Source organism: Chiloscyllium plagiosum, unplaced genomic scaffold, assembly GCF_037043375.1.
Source record: "Chiloscyllium plagiosum isolate Xiang-an unplaced genomic scaffold, Cpla_swu_hap1 HiC_scaffold_5, whole genome shotgun sequence".
NCBI classification, from domain to species: Eukaryota; Metazoa; Chordata; class Chondrichthyes; order Orectolobiformes; family Hemiscylliidae; genus Chiloscyllium; species Chiloscyllium plagiosum.
Window position 1 is genome coordinate 31305602 of NW_028270143.1, and position 23493 is coordinate 31329094.

Here is a 23493-nt window from a genome sequence, read left to right on the forward strand (position 1 = left end):
GACATGCTCACGTTTCTTCTTCCAGAAGGTGCACAAAGAAAGCTCCGTGCTCAGCAGCCTGAAGGAAGAAGATGGCTCGGTAACGTCATCTCAGGCTTATGTCATGAGGATCAGAAAATCCTTCTATGCCAGTCTGTATGACTCAAAGCCAACCGACAGCGTGGCCTTCCAGTCATTCCTGTCCTCTATCACAGAGGTCTTAGATGACAGAACACGCGAGAGGCTGGACTAGCTGCTATCTCTGGACGAGCTGACCAAGGCCCTCGAGTCCTTCAAAAAGAATTAAACTCCCGGAAGCGACGGCTTACCGGTCGAGCTCTATTCTGCTCTGTGGGACTTGATTGGCCAGGACCTGCTGGAGGTGTATGTCAGTATGCTTCTGGCAGGTACCATGAGTGAATCCATGGGAAAGGCATCATCACCCTCATCTACAAGCGGAAGGGGGAGAGGGAGGAAATCAGAAATTGGAGACCAATCTCACTATTGAATGCGGATTACAAAATTCTGTCAAAGGTTATCGCCAACTGGGTCAGGTCTGCTCTGGGGTCGGTGATTCACCCTGACCAAACCTGTGCTGTACCGGGCAGGAAGATCGCTGAGAGTCTCGCACTCCTCAGGGATACGATCGCCTACATGCAGGACAGAGGGTTGGACACCTGCCTCATCACCTGGACCAGGAGAAAGCCTTTGACAGGATATCACACACGTATATTAGAGATGTTCTCTCCAAATTGGGCTTTGGGGAAGGAATCTGCAATTGGATCAGACTGCTCTACACCAACATTGTCAGTGCAGTCTCAATCAATGGTGGGAATCAGATAGCTTCCCAGTCAGATCTGGAGTCAGTCAGGGCTGCTCTCTCTCTCCTGCCTCGTTTGTGTGCTGCATAGAGCCGTTTGCCGAATCCATCAGGAAGGATGCGAGCCTGAGAGTGGTGACTATTCCTGGCAGAGGGGGCCTGCAGGTTAAGGCCTCTCTGTACATAGATGATGTCGCCGTTTTCTGCTCGGATCCGCTGTCCGTGCGCAGACTGATGTGCATATGTGACCAGTTCGAACGTGCCTCGGGGGCCAAGGTAAATCGAGGCAAGAGCGAGGCCATGCTCTTCGGGAACTGGGCCGACCAATCCTCGATCCCCTTCACTGTCAGGACTGACCACCTGAAGGTGCTGGGTATTTGGTTCGGAGGGGCTGGGGCGTGCGCCAAGACTTGGGGGGAGCGTATCAACAAAGTGAGGCAGAAACTGGGCAGATGGAAGCTACGGTCGCTCTCCATCACGGAAAAAAACCTGGTCATCAGGTGTGAGGCACTGTCATTGCTGTTATATGTGGCACAGATCTGGCCTATTCCCAGAACCTGTGCCGCTGCAGTCACCTGGGTCATCTTCCAATTTATATGGAGATCAAAGATGGACCGGGTCCGAAGGGACTCGATGTATAAAGATCTGGGAAACGGGGGAAAAAAATACACCCTCACCCTGATGGTCACCTTTGTGTGTGGCTGCATCAAGCTGTGCGTGGACCCCTGGTACGCAAACACCAAGTGTCACTACGTACTGAGGTTCTACCTGTCCCCGGTGTTGCGAAGGATGGGCCTGGCCTCGCTGCCATGGAACGAGTAGTTGGACCGTTCCATATCACCTGTCCCTCGTGGAGAAGTTTATGAAGAAAAATACCTTTAACCACAAGTCCATCAGGAAGTGGTCAGCACGTAGTGTCCTTGAGACCCTTCGGGAAAAGGAGAGGGCGGATCCTATCGAGCGGTTCCCTGGGCAGACTGTCAAAGCCATTTGGCAGAATGCCTCATCGCCAGCACTTTCCAACAAGCACCAAGACATGGCTTGGCTGGTGGTGAGAAGGGCTCTGCCTGTGAGATCCTTTATGCACGCCCGGACTCTCAGCTGTACCGCACACTGCCCTCGAAGCGGCTGCGGGGGGGACGAGACTGTCACACACCTCCTTCTGGAATGTTCCTACGCAGAAGAAGTCTGGAGAGAAATGCAGTGGTGTTTGTCGAGGTTTGTCCCGAGCAGCGCATGACGCGGGACTCCGTGCTCTACGGTCTGTTCCCTGGGACGCACACCAGACTATGGCTGGAGGATCATCAACTCGGCGAAGGACGCTCTCTGGGCAGTCCAAAACCTGTTGATCTTCCAGCTGAAGGAGTTGACCCCGACTGAGTGTTGCAGACTGGCACATTCCTAGGTCCTAGGACAATTATCCTTTGATTGTCACAACTGCCATTGGTGACATGTCTGTTATATTCTTAATAGAAGCTGAAGATTCTGTGACCCTCAAAATACAAATTTCAGTTCATCATGTATTCTTCTTCAAGAAATTATACAGGCATGGGGAGAATATGAAAACTCCATGCAATCCACAAAGCTGGAATCAAACCTGCCACTGTGAGGCAGCAGTGCTAACCACTGAGCCAACTTCATTTGGAAGTTGATCCCTTCCCTTAATGATGGCTTGCTTTTTTAGGATTGTCTTCTGCAAAATTAAGTGAAGAATGCAGTTCTGTCTTTCAAGACTTTTTTTCAAATGTAAGATCATCATTAATTTATCAGAGCAGAATGTTTTCCTCAACCAGCAATTCACACTTTGAATGTTTTCGCAAAGGAGAGACTTCCCACAATCGGAATGTATCTTATTGCAGTAAATTTCTCGAGTAATGGCTGCCTTCCAACAGGACCGGTGAAAATTTTCCATGATCATCTTGTCTCAGTTTGTAAGGCTCGATAATGTAGAGTTATTATTAACATCTCGGCCCTTCAGTTCAGCAGCCACTTTTAGGTGGTTTGACTTATTCTACTTTTGTTTAATTTTAAAATGTTTTAACTTCAATTAATGCTCAACTTTTACTTTTCTGTGATACTCCTTAAACTCTAGAAGCTCTGTAGTTTGTACCTGCTGATGTACTAAAAGAGCCCTTAAGTACTTTAGTGGCTTACCGACAAGAGTCAGTCACAGTCTTCAGCTGCCAGCTTTGATTGTGTTTGGTTGCAATTTAACTAATTTGTTTTATTTCAAAAATATACTTTATTCATAAAATATTTTGATGGTCTGTACAGTTGTTCTTGCCATACATATGTAAACATTCCATTTCTTTGCATACAGAGATCAGAATTTATCATTTGTATATACAGGTCTGTACGTTTATCAATCATATATCCATATATTTAGCTGAGGCGTCAGCGGAGCCCAAATGACTGCGTGGGCCCCCTGTTCTTCTTAGGCAGGCAGATGTTACACGGTGGTCTTTCCCCACCGCGCCTTGGTGGCAGCTGCCCCAAGCTTCAGCGCGTCCCTCAACACGTAGTCCTGGACCTAGGAATGTGCCAGCCTGCAACACTCAGTCGGGGTCAACTCCTTCAGCTGGAAGATCAACAGGTTTCGGACTGGAGGTCTGGTCATTCAGTCAAATTTTCTCAAATGGTCTTTACTGCCATTGCATTTTAGCCATGGCAGGTATCATGTGCAGGAACTAGAGATGCTGGTATTCCATGCCACCAGTGGGTTCACCTTCCAAAGAACTACATATATCCTACATGGCCTCCACGAGCGTGAACTACTGGTGATTAATGACCCAGGCTAAGCAGACTTACAGGAGGGTAGAGTCATAGTTAGATGAAAACTGTAAGAGGTTAATGATTTTAAAAGTTTGTGGGAGGAGTGAATTTAGGGAGACGTGGAGTAAATGGTTAACTAAATCTTTTGTCAAAATGTATATCTTCTAAGGATGTGAACAAGGAGCTATGTCATAATGAAATCAGATTACATAGCAGTGGGACCCAAATCTGCGACCCCAACATCCTCTCTTACCATCGTTTGCATATTGTTAACAAAGTTAGAAGTTCACTGACAATAATGTGGACTACCTACTATCAACGAACCAAACCTCATCTTGCAACATGGACAACTCTACCAATTTTGACCCAGTCCCAAGATTTTACTAAGCGTGATGAACTTGGCTGACTCCAGGCCTGTTGTGTGAGAATTGCCAGGTTTGATCCCAGCTGATATGTCCAGATTTTATTTTATAGCCAATCAAGTCACTCGGTTGTACTAAATTGCTATGAAAATGTCAAAGCATCCACTACATTATTGTGGATTTGAAGTTACACATAGGCCGGAGTGGCAGACAACTACAGATTCCCTTCCAATAGCAATGGTGAAATAGATGGCTTTTTGCAAGAATTCCATACTTTCATGAACACTATTCCTGATACTAACTTTTTAATTCTAGATTTATTCAATGAACTGAAATCGCTGAACTGCCATGGTGAAAGTTGAATTCACCTTGTCAGGTCAGTAGGAGAAAGTGAGGTCTGCAGATGCTGGAGATCAAAGTTGAAACTTTATTGCTGGAACAGCACAGCAGGTCAGGCAGCATCCAGGGAACAGGAGATTCGACGTTTCGGGCACAGGCCCTTCAGGTCAGTAGTCCAGGTCTCTGGATTACAAATCCAGAAGTTGAACAGCCATGTGACTGTGTCTTGGCACCATTCTCCTTTAATTTCTGAGTCACTTATAGATTTTGTTTTACCACCTTAATGTCCATTGTTTGGTTTTATTTTATATATACATCACATCTAATGGTTGATCTAATGAATCTTCTACACATGTAGCTAGTTTAATTAATCAACAGATGCCTAAAAATCAATTAATATGAATTAAATGAGGTATACAAACACTAAGCAAGGTCCTACATAATTCACCATTATATTGTTATGAGACATTTAGTTTCTATAGCTAAAAGACAAGTGTCAGTGATTTCAGATATGGACAGATAAATTATTTAAGATGAAAATAACTGATCTAAGTTCAGGATTTGTTTAAAATTCTAATTTTCCACCTTGTGCTTATTCAACTTTTCTTTAATCATTCTTTTCTCAGTTGAAATGTAAGTTTTAATTTTAAAGTCATTATCTTATCTAAGAGGTAATTTTCTGACAAGAGAATTCCAGAGGCACAGCTCCAGGAGTTTACACTTGGAATTTTGGAGCCACTTCCATGTTTTCCGACATTTGATGAACATGAAAACAAGCTATGATTTCTATTTTACCCTATCATTCGTTATACACAATATTTAAAGATCATTAGACACAAGAACAGAAATAGACCCTCGGCCCATCGAGCCTGCTTTGTTATTCAATGAGACTATAAGTGATCTGATAATCTTCAACTCAAATTTCCTGCCCTTTCCCCATAATCCTTGATTTCATTACTGAATAAAAAATATGCCTATTTCAGCCTTGAATGGCGCAGTCTCAAAGGCCTATGGCAGTAAAGAATTCCACAGATTCACAATCCTCTGAGAAATTTCACCTCACCTCGGTCTTAAACGTGCCATCCCTATTGTGAGTGCACACCCTCTGGTCTTGAACTCTCCCACAAGGGAAAACAACATTTCTGCTGCACTCTGTTAAGTCCCCTAAAAATCTTATTTGTTTTGGTGAGGTCACCTCTCATTCTTCTAAACTCCAATGAGTACAGGCCCAGCCTATTCAACCTTCCCTCATAAAACAGTCCCTCCATACCCAGAATCAACTTAGTGAACCTTCTCTGGACTGTCTCCAATGCCAGCATATCTTTCCTTAGATAAAGACCCAAAACTGTCCACATTATCCTAACTGTGACCTGTCTAGTACCATGTACAGTTTTAGCAATACAATTCTACTTTTATACGCATTCCCTTTGAAATAAAAAACATATTCCATTTGTCTTCAGGATTACCCACTGAACGTGGATGTGATTTTTGTGAAATCACTTTTTGTGATTCATGAATGAGGACTCCCAAATTCCAGAGTTCCATCATGGTCTGCAGTTTCTCTCCATTCACATAGTGACTGGGTGAACGTTTCACACAGCACCTATGTTCTTAGATTTAGATTAGATTAGATTACAGTGTGGAAACAGGCCCTTTGGCCCAACAAGTCCACACCGACCCGCCGAAGCGAAACACACCCATACCCCTACATTTACCCCTTACCTAACACTACGGGCAATTTAGCATGGCCAATTCACCTGACCCTGCACATCTTTGGACTGTGGGAGGAAACCGGAGCACCCGGAGGAAACCCACGCAGACACAGGGAGAACGTGCAAACTCCACACAGTAAGTCGCCTGAGGCGGGAATTGAACCCGGGTCTCTGGCACTGTGAGGCAGCAGTGCTAACCACTGTGCCACCGTGCCGCCCACAAAAAAAGACCTTGAGCTTCCAGTTCGGTCAGGCAGCATCCGAGGAGCAGGCAAGTCGACGTTTCGAGCATGAGCTCCTTCATCAGGAATGAGGGGGTGGCCAAAAGGGGCTGCATCTGCAATCCTCACTTTCTCCTGAGCTTCCAGTTGCCTGTCACTTCAACACACCACTCTGTTCCCTGGCCAACATCTCTGTCTCAGGCGTGCTGCAGTTCTCCAGCGAAATTCAGCCCAAGCTGGAAGAACGTCACCTCATTTTCCACTTAGGGATCGTGCAGCCTTCTGGACTCAATATTGAGTTCAAAAACTTTTGGGTTTCTGCTCTCCCATGTCCTTACCCCAACCCCCAGGCCTTGTTCTCACATAATTTGTGATTACACACAACCCATTGTTAACCACTAATCGTTCCCATTAATAGCTATTCACCCTCTGAGCCAGGTCGTTATCCACTCCGTTGTCTGTCGAACTGTTCTTCTCTGCCTTTGGGCTCTATCCCCACCTATCATTTACACATAACCTCCTTCCCTCACCTTATCTTCTGCCTATAAAACAACACTTTCTGAACTACCATCGGTTCTGAGGAAGTGTCACTTGATCCAAAGCGTTAACTGTGATTTCTCTGCACGAATGTGCTGAGCTTAACCAGAAATTTCGGTTCTTGTTTCTGATTTACAGAATCCAGTTTTTCCCAGTTTACATTTATATAGTATTCAGCTTCTCTATTCTTCCTGCAAACGTGCATAACCTTACAATTTCCCACATTATATTCCATCCGCCACGCTTTTGTCCACTCACTTAACTGGTCTTTATTTCTCTGCAGGCTCTTCGTTTCACCCTCAGTTGTATTTCACCTATTTTCTATTATCCACAAACTTGGCTATGGTACTCTCACTTACCTCATCCAGGTCATTAATATATGTTGAAAATAATTTTGCCCCAGCACTGATCCCTGTGGCACACTGCTAATTACAAGTTTCCATCCTTAGCCCAAATCTCCATCTTCTATTAGTTAGACAATCCTCTACCATGAGCTCTTATCATATAAAGTAGCCTAATGTCTGATACTGGATCAAACGCCTTGTCTAGTGATAGTTATTGTACTTATTTCCTCTCCTCCTTTTACCCTATGGTTATTCAGTAATTTTGGAATGCTACAAAGTGTCTTTTACTGAGAAGACCAATGCAAAGTAGTTATTCAACTCCTCTGCCATTTTCTGGTTCCCCATTATTTATTTCACAGCCTCATTCTTGAAGGTTTCAAAGTACACATTGGCTTCCTTCTTCCTTTTTAGATATTTAAAGAAGCTCTTGCTGTCAGTTTTGATATCACTTGCAATTTTGCCCTCAAACTTTATTTTCTCCCTATTTTTCCATTGTTTTCATTGATGTTAAAACTTTCCAACACTCTGCCTTACCACTAAACTTTGCTTCGTAGTATGTTTTGGCTTTCAATTCGATGCTATCTTTAACCTCTTGGTTAACTTTGGTTGGCTTATGCATTATTCTCTTTCTCTCTGGAATATATCCTCGTTGTGAGCCATGAATTATTTCCTTAAACACTTGCCATTGTTTCTCAACCATTTTAACATCCTGTCAAGATGCTTTCTCAGTGCACTTCAGCCAAGTCTGCCTTCATTTCTTTGCCATTATCCTTATTTCAACATAGCAACCAGCTTCTGTTAACTTAAGCTTAGCACAGATCTTTCTGACACCTTTTTAGGTCAAAAGACTGAACTCCGCAACAAAGCATCTCTGTATATCTTAGATGTATATTACTGTGTTTCCTTTTCAATTATGGGATGTTGGTGTCAATGGCAACTACAGCATTTACAGAGAAACCTTGATTATCCGTGAGTTGGAGATGCCGGTGTTGGGCTGGGGTGTACAAAGTTAAAAATCACACAACACCAGGTTATAGTCCAACAGGTTTAATTGGAAGCACACTAGAGAAGCAGAGAAAAGTGGCCGAGCAGAGGCTGATAGCTAAGTACAGTACCCATAGGGAGGGCCTCAACCGGGACCTTGGGTTCATGTCACATTACAGGTGACCACCATTGCACTATACACACATACACACGGATACACAGACAGCCACAAACAACCTTACAGACACCCACACTCCCACACTGTCACATGCACCCCCTCACAGACGTAAGACACTCTGCACTCACTGAGGAAGCTTCAACAGTTTCCTCATTTCCCCTTCCCCCACCTCACCCGAGTTCCAAACTTCCAGCTCAGCACTGTCCCCATGACTTGACCGGACTTGTCCTACCTGCCTATCTCCTTTTCCACCTATCCACTCCACCCTCTCCTCCCTGACCTATCACCTTCATCCCCTCCCCCACTCACCCATTGTACTCTATGATACTTTCTCCCCACCCCCACCCTCCTCTAGCTTATCTCTCCATGCTTCAGGCTCATTGCCTTTATTCCTGATGAAGGGCTTTTGCCCAAAACATTGATTTCAAAGCTCCTTGGATGCTGCCTGAACTGCTGTGCTCTTCCAGCACCACTAATCCAGACTCTGCACTCACTACACACACACACATACACTTTCTCACACTCACAACCCCCAACCCAGACAGAGACAAAGACCCACATGCACACATATATTTTGTGGGGTGAATTTGTACTTGCAGGGCTATATTGTACTTTGCTCAATAACTGCATGCATTCATGTAGAACTCCGTTATCTCACTTTTTAGATTAGAATCAATCTAAACATCATGGCATAGACAGAGAACACAGGGGGCCAATACCTTCAACATATTGTCGAGCTATCACCATTGTTAACAGCTAACCCGAGAATGCAACTTTTTAAAAAAAGGTTTTGTGATTTACACATGAAAGAAGTGAAACGATCATGGTATTCTAACAGATGAAAGGCTAAACAATCAATTTTTCAATGTATAATTTCAGTTACATCACACTGTAAATTTTTGCTATAAATTCTGTGTGTTAGGATTGAGCCCTCCATTACCACCTGATGAAGGAGCGACGCTCCAAAAGCTAGTGTGCTTCCAATTAAACCTGTTGGACTATAACCTGATGTTGTGTGATTTTTAACTTTGATTATCCGGTATTTGATTATCTGAATTTCGGATTACTTGAACAAGATCGCAAGTTGTTATCTGGCATTCAATTATCTGAACAAAATACTCCCCGCTCGTGTCATTCGGATAATCGACGTTCCTTTGTGTTAACAAGCCACAATGACTCTGGAATGTGTGGTGATGAGTCACCAACTTTCACCACTTTGATCCATGTGGTGCGGCTACACGCAATACTTTTCAGGAGGGAGTTTCAGGATCTTGATCTGGTGATAACCAAGGAATGGTGACATAGTTTCAAGTCAGGTTGGTACGTGACTTGGCAGGGAACTTGCAGATAGTGAAGTTACCATCTGTCTGCTGTTGTTTTTCGAAGTGATGTAGGTTGCAAGTTTGAGAGGAGCAGCTAAAGGAGCTTTTGTAAGTTACTGCAATTTATCTTGAAGATGGCACACAATGAAGTCACTATGCATTGGTGGTGAAGGGACTGGGCGTTCAACGTGGTGAACAGATATCAAAGCCAGCTGCATTGCTCTCGACAATGTCAAGCTCCTCGAGTGTCAATGGAGTCAGGTTTGTTCAGACACGTGAACAGTATTGCGTCTGACTTGTGCCTTATAGATGGTCAACAAATTCTGTGGAGTTAGAAGATGCATCAGTAACTATCATATTCAGGTTCTGAACTGCACCTATATCGGCTATATTTATGCATCTGGTCCAGTTAAATCTGGTCAGTGGTTTCTCTTGAGATTGCTGACAGGGGATTAAGCAACAGTAATAGCATTGAAACTCCAGGTGAGATAGCTAAACACTATTGTTAGACATGGTCATTGCTTAGCATCCATGTGACATGAACGTTGTTTGCCATTTGTCAGCCCAGCTTAATGTTGATCAGGTATTGTTTCAAAGAAATATGCATGCTTCTGTATCTGAGGAGTCATGCTTAATAATGAACACTGTGAAATCATCAGTGAACATCCCACCTCTGATTATACATCAACAATGAAGTAGCTGGAGATGGTTAAAGGATCTTCCAAAACTGTGGTAGTGTCCCAATCTCTGGGGCAGGAGGCACGTGTTCAAGTCCGACTTGCTCCAAAGGTGTGTAATAACATCCCTGAAAATATCTACCTTGAAAAAGTTATGCAATGATACCTTGGGACTGTGATGACTGATTTGTTATACTTGGTCAAATACTGCCTTGACATTAAGAATTGAATTGAATTGAATTTGTTGTCACATGTACCGAGGCACAGTGAAAAGCTTTGTCTTGTGAGCAATACAGGCAGATCACAGAGTTAAATAGCATAGATAAGTAAATAATAGGTAAACAGTGACACGGGGCGGCACAGTGGTTAGCACTGCTGCCTCACTGTGCCAGAGACCCGGGTTCAATTCCCGCCTCAGGCGACTGACTGTGTGGAGTTTGCACATTCTCCCCGTGTCTGCGTGGGTTTCCTCCGGGTACTCCGGTTTCCTCCCACCATCCAAAAGATGTGCAGGGTCAGGTGAATTGGCCATACTAAATTGCCCGTAGTGTTAGGTAAGGGGTAAATGTAGGGGTATGGTTGGGTTTCGCTCCGGCGGGTCGGTGTGGACTTGTTGGGCCGAAGGGCCTGTTTCCACACTGTAATGTAATGTAAAATGTAAAACAAAAAGACAGGTACAGGCAGTATTCTAACAACGGTATGGTAGACACTGTTTCGAAACCGCTGCTGCACGTGTTCAGGCTTCTGTACCTACTCCCCGGTGGTAGAGGCTATAGAAAAGCATGGCCAGGGTGGATGGATCTTTGAGAATGCTGGCGGCCTTTCCTTGACAGTGGGCCTGGTAGATGGATTCTATAGATGGGAAGCTGGCCTTTGTGATTGTCCGGGCCGAGTTCACCACGCTCTGTAACCGTCTCCGATCTTGAATGGTACAGTTGCCATACCAGGTAGTGATACACTCAGACAGAATGCTCTCGATGGCGCATCTTTAAAAGTTGGCAAAGGTATTCGCAATCATGCCAGATTTTCTCAGCTGCCTGAGGAAGAGGAGACATTGTTGGGTCTTTGTAACCAATGCATTCACATGAAGAGTCCAAGAAAGCTTGTTGTTGATGACCACTCTCAGGAGCTTGACACTCTCCAATCATTCCACATCTATGCTCTTAATGTGTAGGGGGCATGAGTAACATCCTGCTGAAAGTCAATAATGATTCCTTGGTCTTGCTGGCATGGAGAACCAGGTTGTTCTCAGTGCACCATTTTTCCAGGTCTCCCACCTCCTGTCTGTAGTCTGCTTTGTCGCCATCTGAGATTCGACCGTCTATGGTGGTGTCATCAACGAACTTGTCAATGGCATTAGTCCGGTATTTGACAACGCAGTCATGGGTAAACAGCGAGTACAGTAGGGGGCTGAGTACACACCCCTGGGGGGCTCTAGTGTTGAGTGTTAGTGAGGATGAAATATTGTCCCCAATCTTCACTGATCGTGGCCTATGTGTCAGGAAACAGGATCCAGTTGCAGAGAGTGGGGCTTAGTCCGAGATCACTAAGTTTAGTGATCAGTCTCAAGGGGATAATAGTGTTGAAATATTCTCACCTTCCCTTTAAAATTCTATTTGGACACAAGGCTATAATGCATCCTGCAACCAAGTGGTTCTGGTGTAGCACTTGATATCAACAGTTTCAGTCATAATAACTGTACATAATAACTGATGGACTGCATTTGAACAGATTGGAAATAAGCTGTCCTTTGTGAATAAGACGCAACTAGGCAATTTATCACATAGTTAGAGCAGTTGGCTCCAGAGCACATAGCTTCATTACTACTGCCAGGATGTTATTAGGAATCACAATATTTCGTGACTTGAAGTGAATGGAATTGGATGCAGACTGGTACAGACCTTAGACGAAGGCCAAGATGGATCACCCATTCAGCACTTCTGCTTGACCATGATCACAAATGCTCCAGTCTCATCATTTACACTCATCTGCTTAGCTCTGCTATCACTGACGATGGGAATATGTATGGACCCTCCTTTTTGTTACTTGTTAAATAGTCCAACCCACTAATGACTAATGAAATAGGACTGCAGAATGTTACTCCTGCTGTTTAGCATGCATGTAGAGGAGTAATGCAACTTTACCAGGTGGACATCTCATTTTTTAGTAAGGTCAGGGTTCACTCTGCTACATTTCTCACAGGCAGAGCTGGACCCACATTCCTGATGTCAATGGGAAAGTGAAGAACCCATCAGGTCATTTTTACAGATGATGCCATAGCACAGTTCTGCTGTTTGTAGTCCACAACGTCTCACAATGTTTTGAACTGCTAAATCTACTCTGAACCCTTTTAATTCAGCAATGTGGTAGGGCCAAACCACATGCTCATGGGCATCCTCACCATGAAGAAGGGTCTTCATCTTCACAGGATTGCACCTTGATGACTTTCAAACCAATTCGGGTATGGATCTATATATCTGTAAAAGGAGGTTGGTGAGGACAACATCAAGTAGGTTTTTCACTCTTGCTGATTCTCTTACCACCTGCTATCATCTGGCAGACATGCACTTCAGGTCTTGGCCAGCTCATTCACCAACTGAACACCTGAGTCACATTCACGGATGAATATTACATTCCCAACCTAGAGCACATCTGTGCCATTCATGCCCTCAGTAATTCTTTCAAGTGATGCTCAATTAAGGGATATAGATAGGTTAACCAAGTGGGCAGAGCTCTGGCAAATGGAGTACAAAATTTCAAATTGTCCATTTTGGCAGTAAGAATGAAAAGCATATTATGTAAAGGGTGAGAGGATGCAGAGCTCTGAGATGCGGAGAGATCTGGGAGTTCTGGTGCATACACTATAGAATGTTGGTGTGCAGGGATTGGAAGCAATCAGGAAAGCTCATAGGATATTATGTTTTATTGTGAGGGGAACTGAATGCAAGAGGAGGGAAGTTATGCTTCAGTTATACAGGGCATTGATAAGGCTGCAACTGGAGTACTGCGTAACATTCTGGTTACCGTACTAACAGAAGGATGTTCAATGCATTGGAAGGTTTATTAAATGAATGGGCAGATTATCTTTGAGGAAAGATTAGACAGGCTAGGTCTATGTCCTCTGCAGTTTAGAAGAGTCAGAGGCTAATTATTTGAAACAGATAAGATTCTGAGGAGACTTGACTGGGTGGATGTTAAAAGGACATTTCCTCTTTTGAGAGAACCCAAAAACATAGATCATAGTTTAAAAATTAGGAGTTGCCCATTTAAAACAGAGATGAAACCATTTTTGAGGGTTGAGGGTCTTTGCAATTCCCATCTTCAAAAGGCAGTGGGTGCAGAATCTTTACATATTTTTAAGGTAAAGCCACAGTGATTCTTGGAGAAAGTGACAGTGCAGATACTGGAGAATCAGAGTCGAAAAGGGTAGCGCTGGGAAAGCACAGCAGGTCAGACAGCATCCAAGGAACAGGAGAGTCGACATTTCGGGCATAAGCACTTCATCAGGAAATGATTTGGAGCGCCGGTGTTGGATGGCGGTGTACAAAGTTAAAAATCACACAACACCAGGTCATAGCCCAACAGGTTTATTTGGCACTTACTGGTAAAGTTCACTTGAGAATGTAACTTTAACAAAGTTCTGGGAGTTACATATGAAAGAACTGAAACCAATATGGTCATTCTAAAAGGTGAGAGACTTAACAATCAATTCAGGACTTCTTCAATATATAATTTCAGTTACATCACACTGTTAACTTTTGCTATAAATTTTGTGTCTTACAATCTTATCCTCCACAAACACTTGAAGAAGGAGCAGTGTTCCGAAAGCTAGTGCTTCCAAATAAACCTGTTGGACTATAACCTGGTGCTGTGATTTTTAACTTCATCAGGAAAGTGATTCTTGATTACCAAGGGGATGAAAGATTATCAAGGATATGCAGTATGTAGAGTTGAGATTAAAATCAGATCAGCCATCAATGTGCTGTGTCAGGCCACTGGTTAACTAGTCAATAGATAATTCACCCATATTTGGCCCAATCTCCAAGCCAGTGATGGGCTGTTTACAGAGTGACTTGACTGGAAATGCCTTTATCATGTCCTTTGTGAAGTTCTTCAAGGTTTAGAATAAAGGTGACTTACCCGATTAAAGTTCAAAATTTGTTTCTCAAAGTTTCTCAAGCTCTGTAAAAATGACTCCACATACCAATACAATACATTAATTCAATCTTCGTTATGAGAACTACACCCAAATTAAAACACTTGTGCCGGAAACCAATTTGCTAAACCTATATCTTCATAGCACTAAAACTGCTTTGAGAAGACATATCTCAAGGGGAGAATCAGCAGTTGCTATTAACTTAACAAAACAGCACAGCATGGAAGACACAGTCAGTCAGAGAGCAGCTGGTAGTAATTCACACTGCTTTCAGATAACGATAATCGCCCCAGAACAGAACTCTTTGATGACTGCTCTATCCTTCATTCACAATTTGTCCCGTCTGTTCAGATAAGCTCAGTGGTGACAGCACTTCCTGACTTTAACAGCTGTGGCTTCTCAAAGGGTCATTGTGTGACTACTAATTATTGTAATTTCATTAGCATAAATTATTTGTCCGCCAATGATTGATCGCTCAGATTTTTTCAACATCATCCTCTTTGCATTTGTCGGTGAGCACAGTGCAGTGAAGCATGCAACTAATGCCCTTGTTTTATGTCAAAAAAGGCGTCAATTGTTGTATTTTTGGGATTTCCAAGATGAAATCATCGTCTTAGAGTGCTTTTAAATTTCACTGAAAGTAAATTCTCACTCAGACATTTTGTTTCTGCTGCCAGGAGTTTTATTTAATTATCTGTTAGAGTTCATTAATGTTTAAAAAGAGATATATATTTTGAAGAAGACACTGTCAATAAAATCAAGCCAGATTGTAACATATTTTGCCAAATGAAGTCAACTGATTTTGGGTAAACAAAGAACCTCAAGAGAAAAGATCTATGGTATTTTCCTTCAGCTTTACAAAATTGTATTTATAACACAGTAGTAATTTGTAAAAATGTTAACAGTTTGGATAGTTAATATTTTAATTATGTAAAATATCATGAAATCATGACATGACTAATTGAAAATAGCATACTGTGATTTGTTGTAATAGTGTTGATTACATATAATGGAACTGAAGTTGCACTATATTTGTGAAGTATGTCAAAATGTTCAGAAGAACAGAACTTGTTCTGAATGGTACAACAAACTGTTTCGGTTCATTAATTTTTTGCGATAAGATCTTAATAGCTTGATTTTATGCTACATCCACCAATTTTTGAAGTAATTCTAAATATTGCTGGAGCTGCATGAATTATCAAAGTTCTCCTAAGATATGGACTCATGAGATATGCCATAAATCAATGCAAAGTTTGAAGTTATGAATATAATTGAATTGCAAAAGATAAAAACACATTCTGATTCTCCTGGTACTGATACAGAATCCTGCTAAATCCTCACGCATGATTCAGATCATCAGATAAAAGAAAGCTCTAAATTGTCTTCCTGGTTGAATAATTTCAATTCTCCTTCTGGGGATTTCACAGAAAACCCAGGCATTAACAATAATAGAATTATCACGTTGTATTACAATTAGTAGTTAACACAATACGGAACATGAGCTTCTGATTGCTATATGATCATTTAAAGCCTATAATTAACTTCTTCAGACTTCAAATGGAGCTTGAAAACATTAAAAAGTGGTAAATGTGCATATAGTACAATTCTGTTCTTTTGTTTAGCTAACCACATGAAGCCCTTAGGCTGTTATTCAAAACAACTATATTTCAACAGAATAGCCTTTAAATTTCATCATGCTATATTTGACTTACAGGTGTAGAACATGCAACTGAGGGATCAGTACAATGGATATCATGCATGTGCTCATCATGTACTGGGTGTCCATTACTTGTTATAATAGATTGGGCATCTCAATAGACACTTAAGATTCATGCTTGAAACCTACATATGCCCATTGCAAATGCAAATTGGTGACCAATGCAACCAATCCAGGTCATTTTTACCAAAAAAGGTTTACAACTGAGTAATGCATGTGACATCCACACTGTAATCAGCTTTTTCAGGCAATCAGCAGCCAATCCAATCGATCTGAAAGGATGCTGCATCAACATGGTCGAGAGGGCAAGTTTCACTTCATTTAATCTCTCCTATTTTGGAGTCAAGAAGAACAGTAGCACTCTGAATTTCCTCTCCGCATCACCCACTGACTCCCAGCTATGGCCATCAGGTTACATCGGAGTCTTACAGTTCTCTCTCCCCCAACCACTCAGTTGCTTACTCAGCTGTGAATAGAGCTTTTTTGGGCTAACAGAATTGCTCTGGTTCAGCTATTAGTCTGATTGGAGTCATTTTGGGTGCGATTCAGTTCATACACTCTCTTTTTTAAATAAAGAGAAATTCACATAGTGACCTAATGAACATAAAGATATATGAAGCTGCTACTTGTAAAATCATTGGAAATGCAAAAATCAATGCAAATAATGCCTTTATTTAATTTTAAATCCCCACTCAAGCCCAAGGCTAACTGGCCTAAGTATTTGAATTAACTTTGTTACATCTCCAACTGATTTCAAAGCAGCATCATAACTGATTTCTGGCTAATGTTTAGAAAACACTCGAAGCATAACTTCCACAATTACAATATTATTAATATTAATATTTGAAACATTAATATTAGTTTAAAATCACCTGATGTAACACTTTACATCATGATTGCCACAGAGCAAATTAAATATGGTTTTTCAGTAATTTCTATCAATTACATCTCCAATCAATTTTATATTACTAGTATTGATATTCTGATCAAAACTGAAAATAAAATTGCTAAAAAGATCATCGCCACTGTAAGTAATAAAATTGTGAAACTGCAAAACTTACTTTTTAGCAAATGTCCAAATTATGTTGGTCTTAGTGATTGCTGAATGCTGTATGTCAAATTATTGATTGAAAATTATTCCACAGAGAACAGCACAATATATATCATAGCCCTGTAATTCACCATAATGGGATTTTTGAAGTATTTCTCATTTAACAGAATATTAAAACTTTGTCTGGCTATTTAATACAAAGAATCTTATCTTTGAATGCTCATTATCATATAAAACTATGTGCCAAGAATGTCTTTGAAGACGCATACATTGATGCATTTCTGCACATTAACTTTGACTGACACTGATAAGATACGCACCTTAATCCCCTCAATCTCCTCAATGAATCTCCTGCTGACAGACACTAGGGCCTCCTGTGGCCACTCATGAAACCAGTCAATAGCTGTGCAGTTAACTATGGCTGGGAACTTCCGGGCTCTCACGCGCAAGGTTGAACCAACTGGGGAGAAACAGAGAACAACCTGCAGGAGAGGAGATTAAAAGCATAACCATATAATAGCCTTGATCAAAGCAAGTACTCAGGGTGAATTATGATCACACGAGAAGTTTATTAGTGAATCAGAATTCTAATAAATTCAGCTGAGAAGCCACTTACCAACATAAGAATTGGATTAAATTTACATTAATAAACGGCTGTTCCACTCTGAATGGACTAAAAATCAAAGTGTTCTTAAATTATGCAAAGCATTAAAATATCCTTAAAGTGGAACAACATATTGAATGAAATGTAATTTCTCCACACACTTTTTAAAATTAATTCTGAACAATTATTTATCTTCAAAAAAAAGTTATTTCAGTCATGTTGACAATGTTGCCCCATAGATCCACAGGTCAAATTTCCAGCAATTTACTTTGGGGTCGATTCTCTGTGTGATCTATGACACTGACAATATTCTAGCATATTAACATCAGACCTAACAAGTCTGTACCTAAGAACCAAAGAAACAGGACAGGTGTAAACCATACAGCCTGCTTTGCCATTCTCTAACCCAACCCCTCTTTTGTGCCAACACCTCTCAGCCCCCAACTCCTTGATATTAAAAAAATACATCTACCTCCTCTTTAAATATGCTCAGGGATGTAGTCTCCACAACTCTCTGGGGTAGAGAACTCCAGACATTCACTACCTTTTTGGGAGAAGAAATTCCTTTGCATTTCAGTTCTAAATAAAATGTCCCTTATTCACAACTATATATTCCAGTTTGAGATCCCCCCACTCATGGAAACAACTTCTCAACATCTAGCTTGTGAAGAGCTTTTGCCTGAAACATCGATTTTCCTGTTCCTTGGATGCTGCCTGACCTGCTGTGCTTTTCCAGCACCACTCTGATCGAAACTCTGGTTTCCAGTATCTGCAGTCCTCACTTTTGCCTATCTAGCTTGTCAAGCTCATTCAGAATCTGGTATACTTCAATTTGGCCATTTCTTCTAAATTTTAATGAATAAAGACCCATCCTGTTTAGCCATTCTTGATAAGTCAACTCCTTTATCCCAGGAATCAGCCTCCCGAATCTATTTAGAACCGCCTCCAATGACAGTATATCCTTTTTTAAACACAGCATTCTAGGTGCAGCTTCACCAACATCATGTAAATTTGGAACGAGACTTTCCTATTTTTAAACTCCATCTCCCTAGCAGTAAAGTCCACAATTTAATTTGGTTTCTTCATTACTAACTGAACTTGCATGCTAACATTTTGTGTTCTATACACAAGAACAACTAAATTCCTCTGTACTTCAATTTTTTGGAATCTCTCTCCTTTTAAACAATAGTTTGCCTTCTGATTCTTTCTATCAAAGTGCATGGCTGCACAATTTCCTATGTTAAACTTCAGCTGCCAAGTTTTTGTCACTCAACCATTCTATCTGTCCTTGCAGAATCCTTATGTCCCTCCTTATGTCTCTCACCTAGTAACATCAGCAAAATTGGATATATCACACTCTGTCCTTCCTCGAAGATATTCACATAGATAGTAATTGAGGATTTTGTATGGATCCCCGTGTCACTCCTCTAGTTATGTCTTTCCAGCCAGAAAAGATCCATTAATCCTGACTGCTTTCTGTATGTTAATCAATCAACAATCCATGGTAATACCTCCAACACCATGAGTTTTGCAATAACTTTTTATGTGGCAACTTACTGAATGCCTTCTGGAATCCAAATGCTCTACATCTACTGGTTTCCCTTTATCAGTTCTGCTTATTATATCCTAAAAGGACACTATCAAACCTGTCAAATTTGAGTTCCCTTTCATAAACCCATGTTAACTCTTTGTTTGTTTTAAGCTTTTCTAAATGTGCAGCTATTTCTTTAATAATGAACTCGAGTTTTTCCCCAGTGACAGAGTGTGGACTAACTTGGTTACTTTTTGTCTCCCTCTCTTTTTTAAAAAACTGGGGCATCATGTGGGAACCCTCCGGAATTGAGTGAGTTCTGGAATATTTCAACCAATGCTTTCAACATACGTTCAGCCACCTCTTTTAAAACTCTTGGATGCAACACATAAGGTCTTCAGAACCATTAGTTTGTCAAATTCTTTGATCCTCATGATAGAGACTGTTACAAGACCTTTCTTTGTAGTTATCAGATACTTTGGGATATTATTGTTGTCTATACAGTGAAGCAATTCTTCAGGGGACTATAGATGACTTCCAATTGTGATTTCTTTCCCTTTTTGTTCCTTATTTACATCCAAACTGAATCCACATCACAATCTATTGCATCATTACTCACAACATGCCCACTCTCCTAAACCTTCTTTGACTTTTTGCCTATTTTTTGAAATGTCAAAAAACCCTTGAATGTTCACCTCCTATTTTTGGTCATCCTATAACTACATCTTTGAAATAGCTATTAAGCCATTTCATTTATTTCTAATTGTGGCATCATTTAGCTTGTTACAGATGCTGCATGCTTTAGGATAAACAGTCCTATATTCTGATTGCTTATCATTATTACTTATTTGGTTCTAATTTCTGCTTCCTCTTCAGTTTATATTTTCTGCCCCTTGTCACACTTTGATTAGCATTTGCCTTTTCATTACACTGCACCTATGCTCTCTTATTTCCTTTTGATTTTTAAAAAAAATATCCTTTCAAATGAGCCCTCCTCTCACTAACTAGAATAAGCTGTAACTTTATCTCTCTCTTTTCTTGAATAGCTGGATACATTTGCAATCTTCCAACATGCAAGCACCATTGCAGAATTAATATAACTTTGAAAGACGAACACCAATACATCCACCACACATCTGTAGCCATCACTTTCAACCCAAGAATGTGAAGATCATTGGAACCTGGGAATTTGACAACTTTTAGTTGCATTGATTTTTGTATCATGACTAATTGTTTTTTAAAAAAATTACTGGTATTAATTTTTTCCAATTCCACACTTTAACCAGATCCTTGCATGTTAATTATTTCAGGCAGGTTTGTTGTGTCTTCTTCTGTGAAGATAGATACAAGGTACTGCTTAGCTTCACTGCCATTTCTGTTTTTCATCATAAATTCACCTCTCTGTGCTTGTACAGGATTGATAGTTGCCTTTGCTTATCCTTTTCTTTTCACATACTCATATACCACACCTACTCTCACGTTCACACCTTGGAAACTGCAGCTGCCTTGCAATGTGCCCAAAACACGACTACATGTCAGTTTCAGGGCCTCGTCCCAAACAAACTACAGAACCATTCCCAAAGTAGTGAATACAACTTTTCTTATTGGGTACACTGAGCTCTGAAGATGCTCCAACTAGGTTGCACATGAACAGTCAACATAGGATCTAAACTTGTTGAGTTTGGCAATCTGTTAGAGTAAGGGCACTCTCTTCCAGCATACAAACTGATACCTGTCTGGGAGCAATTGAGTGCCTTTAACAGCTATGCAGATAACAGAGTAATATAAAAGGTATGAAGAGTGAAGCTCTAACACTTGAAATGCAAAACCATACTCTTTATTGAAAGACAAAGCTGAAGTAGAAAATTATATGTTTTAGCTGCAAAAAATTTGCGTAAATAAATAAATATTGACTTTGGGGACTGTAACAGAAGGAGCAATTTTTCTTTAACATTAAAAATTGAGTATGCAGGGTTTATGTCGTACAGAATTTAATAACAGGTTGTACTGCAGTTGGAAATCATGGAAACAAGGTTATATTGTGATTTGTACAAAGTTATTAAGAACATTATTCTGGACTACATTATTTTCCTAAGCATAGCTTGAGTCCCCCACTATCAATCTTCTGAGTGTGACCAAAATTGAACTGGATTAGTGTGGCTAAAAGTGCATGTCAGAAGCTGGTAATTCTGGAGCAAACAAACCACCTACCCACTCCCTATTGCCTGTCCAAAATCAATAAAGCCTCAGTCAATATAATGGAATACTCTCTACTTGTCTGGATGAATGCAACTCTAATAACACTCAAGAGGTTCAACACCATCCAGGACAATGCAGTGCATCCACTACCTTAAACATTCATTCCCTCCAACATCAATGCATGTGACAACAGCATATACCATCTACAAGATATACTGCAGCAATTTACCAAGGCTCCTTTGACAGCAATCTCCAAACTCATGACATTTACTGCCGAGAAGGACAAAGGACAGCAGATGCATGGGAACACTACTGTGTGGAAGTTCTGCATCAAATCACACACTATCCTGACTTGTAACTATATTGCCATTCTCCAATGTTGTTAAGTCAAAATCCGGGGACTCCCTTCCTAACAGCATTGAATGTATCTTAACCCATGGACTGCAGTAATTCAAGATACCTGCTCACTACAATCTTCTCCAGATGAATAAATGCTGGCCTAGCCAGAGATGCCTGCATTGCATAAATAAATGAATAAAAGTCACAATGATTAATGACAAAATGAGTGCCTTTTGTCCTTTTATATAGCGAGCCAAAAACAAGTGCAATACTCAGTCTGAACAGAATTAGACATCAGGGAAGAAACTGTATCAAGAGTAAAGTAAGATTGCAATGGGAGATGGAAGGTGGTGGAGGGAAGGAAAAATGGATAGAAACAGCATGACTGGCGGGGTTTTGGAAGATTAAGTAGATACTGGAGACTCAGTCACAGATTCAGGACAGAAATAGCGCACTATTGAGTCGCCGGAATGGAATGGAGTAGTATGTTGCAATACCAGCCACTCATGGCTTGTCACTGGAATATGGTTCTGTGTCCAAATTTCCTGTCTTAATATTTTTAATCAATCTGGCTGAGAAGTGGCAGATGGAGTTTAATTCAGATAAATGCGAGGTGCTGCATTTTGGGAAAGCAAATCTTAGCAGGACTTATACCCTTAATGGTAAGGTCCTAGGGAGTGTTGCTGAACAAAGAGACCTTGGAGTGCAGGTTCATAGCTCCTTGAAAGTGGAGTCACAGGTAGATAGGATAGTGAAGAAGGCGTTTGGTATGCTTTCCTTTATTGGTCAGAGTATTGAGTACAGGAGTTGGGAGGTCATGTTGCGGCTGTACAGGACATTGGTTAAGGCCACTATTGGAATAATGCGTGCAATTCTGGTCTCCTTCCTATCGGAAAGATGTTGTGAAACTTGAAAGGGTTCAGAAAAGATTTACAAGGATGTTGCCAGGGTTGGAGGATCTGAGCTACAGGGAGAGTCTGAACAGGCTGGGGCTGTTTTCCCTGGAGCATCGAGGCTGAGGGGTGACCTGATAGAGGTTTACAAAATTATGAGGGGCGTGGATAGGATAAATAGGCAAAGTCTTTTCCCTGGGGTCGGGGAATCCAGAACTAGAAGGCATAGGTTTAGGGTGAGAGGGGAAAGATCTAAAAGAGACCTCAGGGGCAACCTTTTCACACAGAGGGTGATACGTGTATGGAATGAGCTGCCAGAGGATGTGGTGGAGGCTGGTACAATTGCAACATTTAAGAGGCATTTGGATGGGTATATGAATAGGAAGGGTTTGGAGGGATATGGGCCGGGTGCTGGCAGGTGGGACTAGATTGGGTTGGGATATCTGATCGGCATGAACAGGTTGAACCGAAGGGTCTGTTTCCATGCTGTACATCTCTATGACTCTATGACATTATGACACATCTGGAACAGGGGGACTTGAACCCAGGGCTGATGATAAGGCAACTACCATTGCGCTACAAGAGAGCAAACCACCAATGGGTCAGTCATACAGAAGTAGAAATTTTGACGCAACATGTTCAGATGTGTTATTATGTGAAACACTTCATGAGTACATCGGACTTGAACCCAAGCATCCTCGTCTACTACTCCACAAAAGGCTTTGCTTTTCTCCTTTCTAGAATTATCAACCTGTT

General features: G+C 41.3%; 1 protein-coding gene across 4 annotated transcripts in view; it reads right to left on the reverse strand.

Annotated features, from left to right (window-relative positions):
• Positions 1-23493, reverse strand: part of LOC122550241 (dynein axonemal heavy chain 11-like) — a 286822-nt gene that overhangs the window by 174187 nt on the left and 89142 nt on the right. For all 4 annotated transcript variants that reach the window (XM_043690997.2, XM_087987074.1, XM_087987076.1 and 1 more), the window contains one exon: positions 17492-17653. In XM_043690997.2, coding sequence (XP_043546932.2) covers positions 17492-17653 — 162 coding nt within the window. The remainder of the gene's footprint in view (positions 1-17491; positions 17654-23493) is intronic.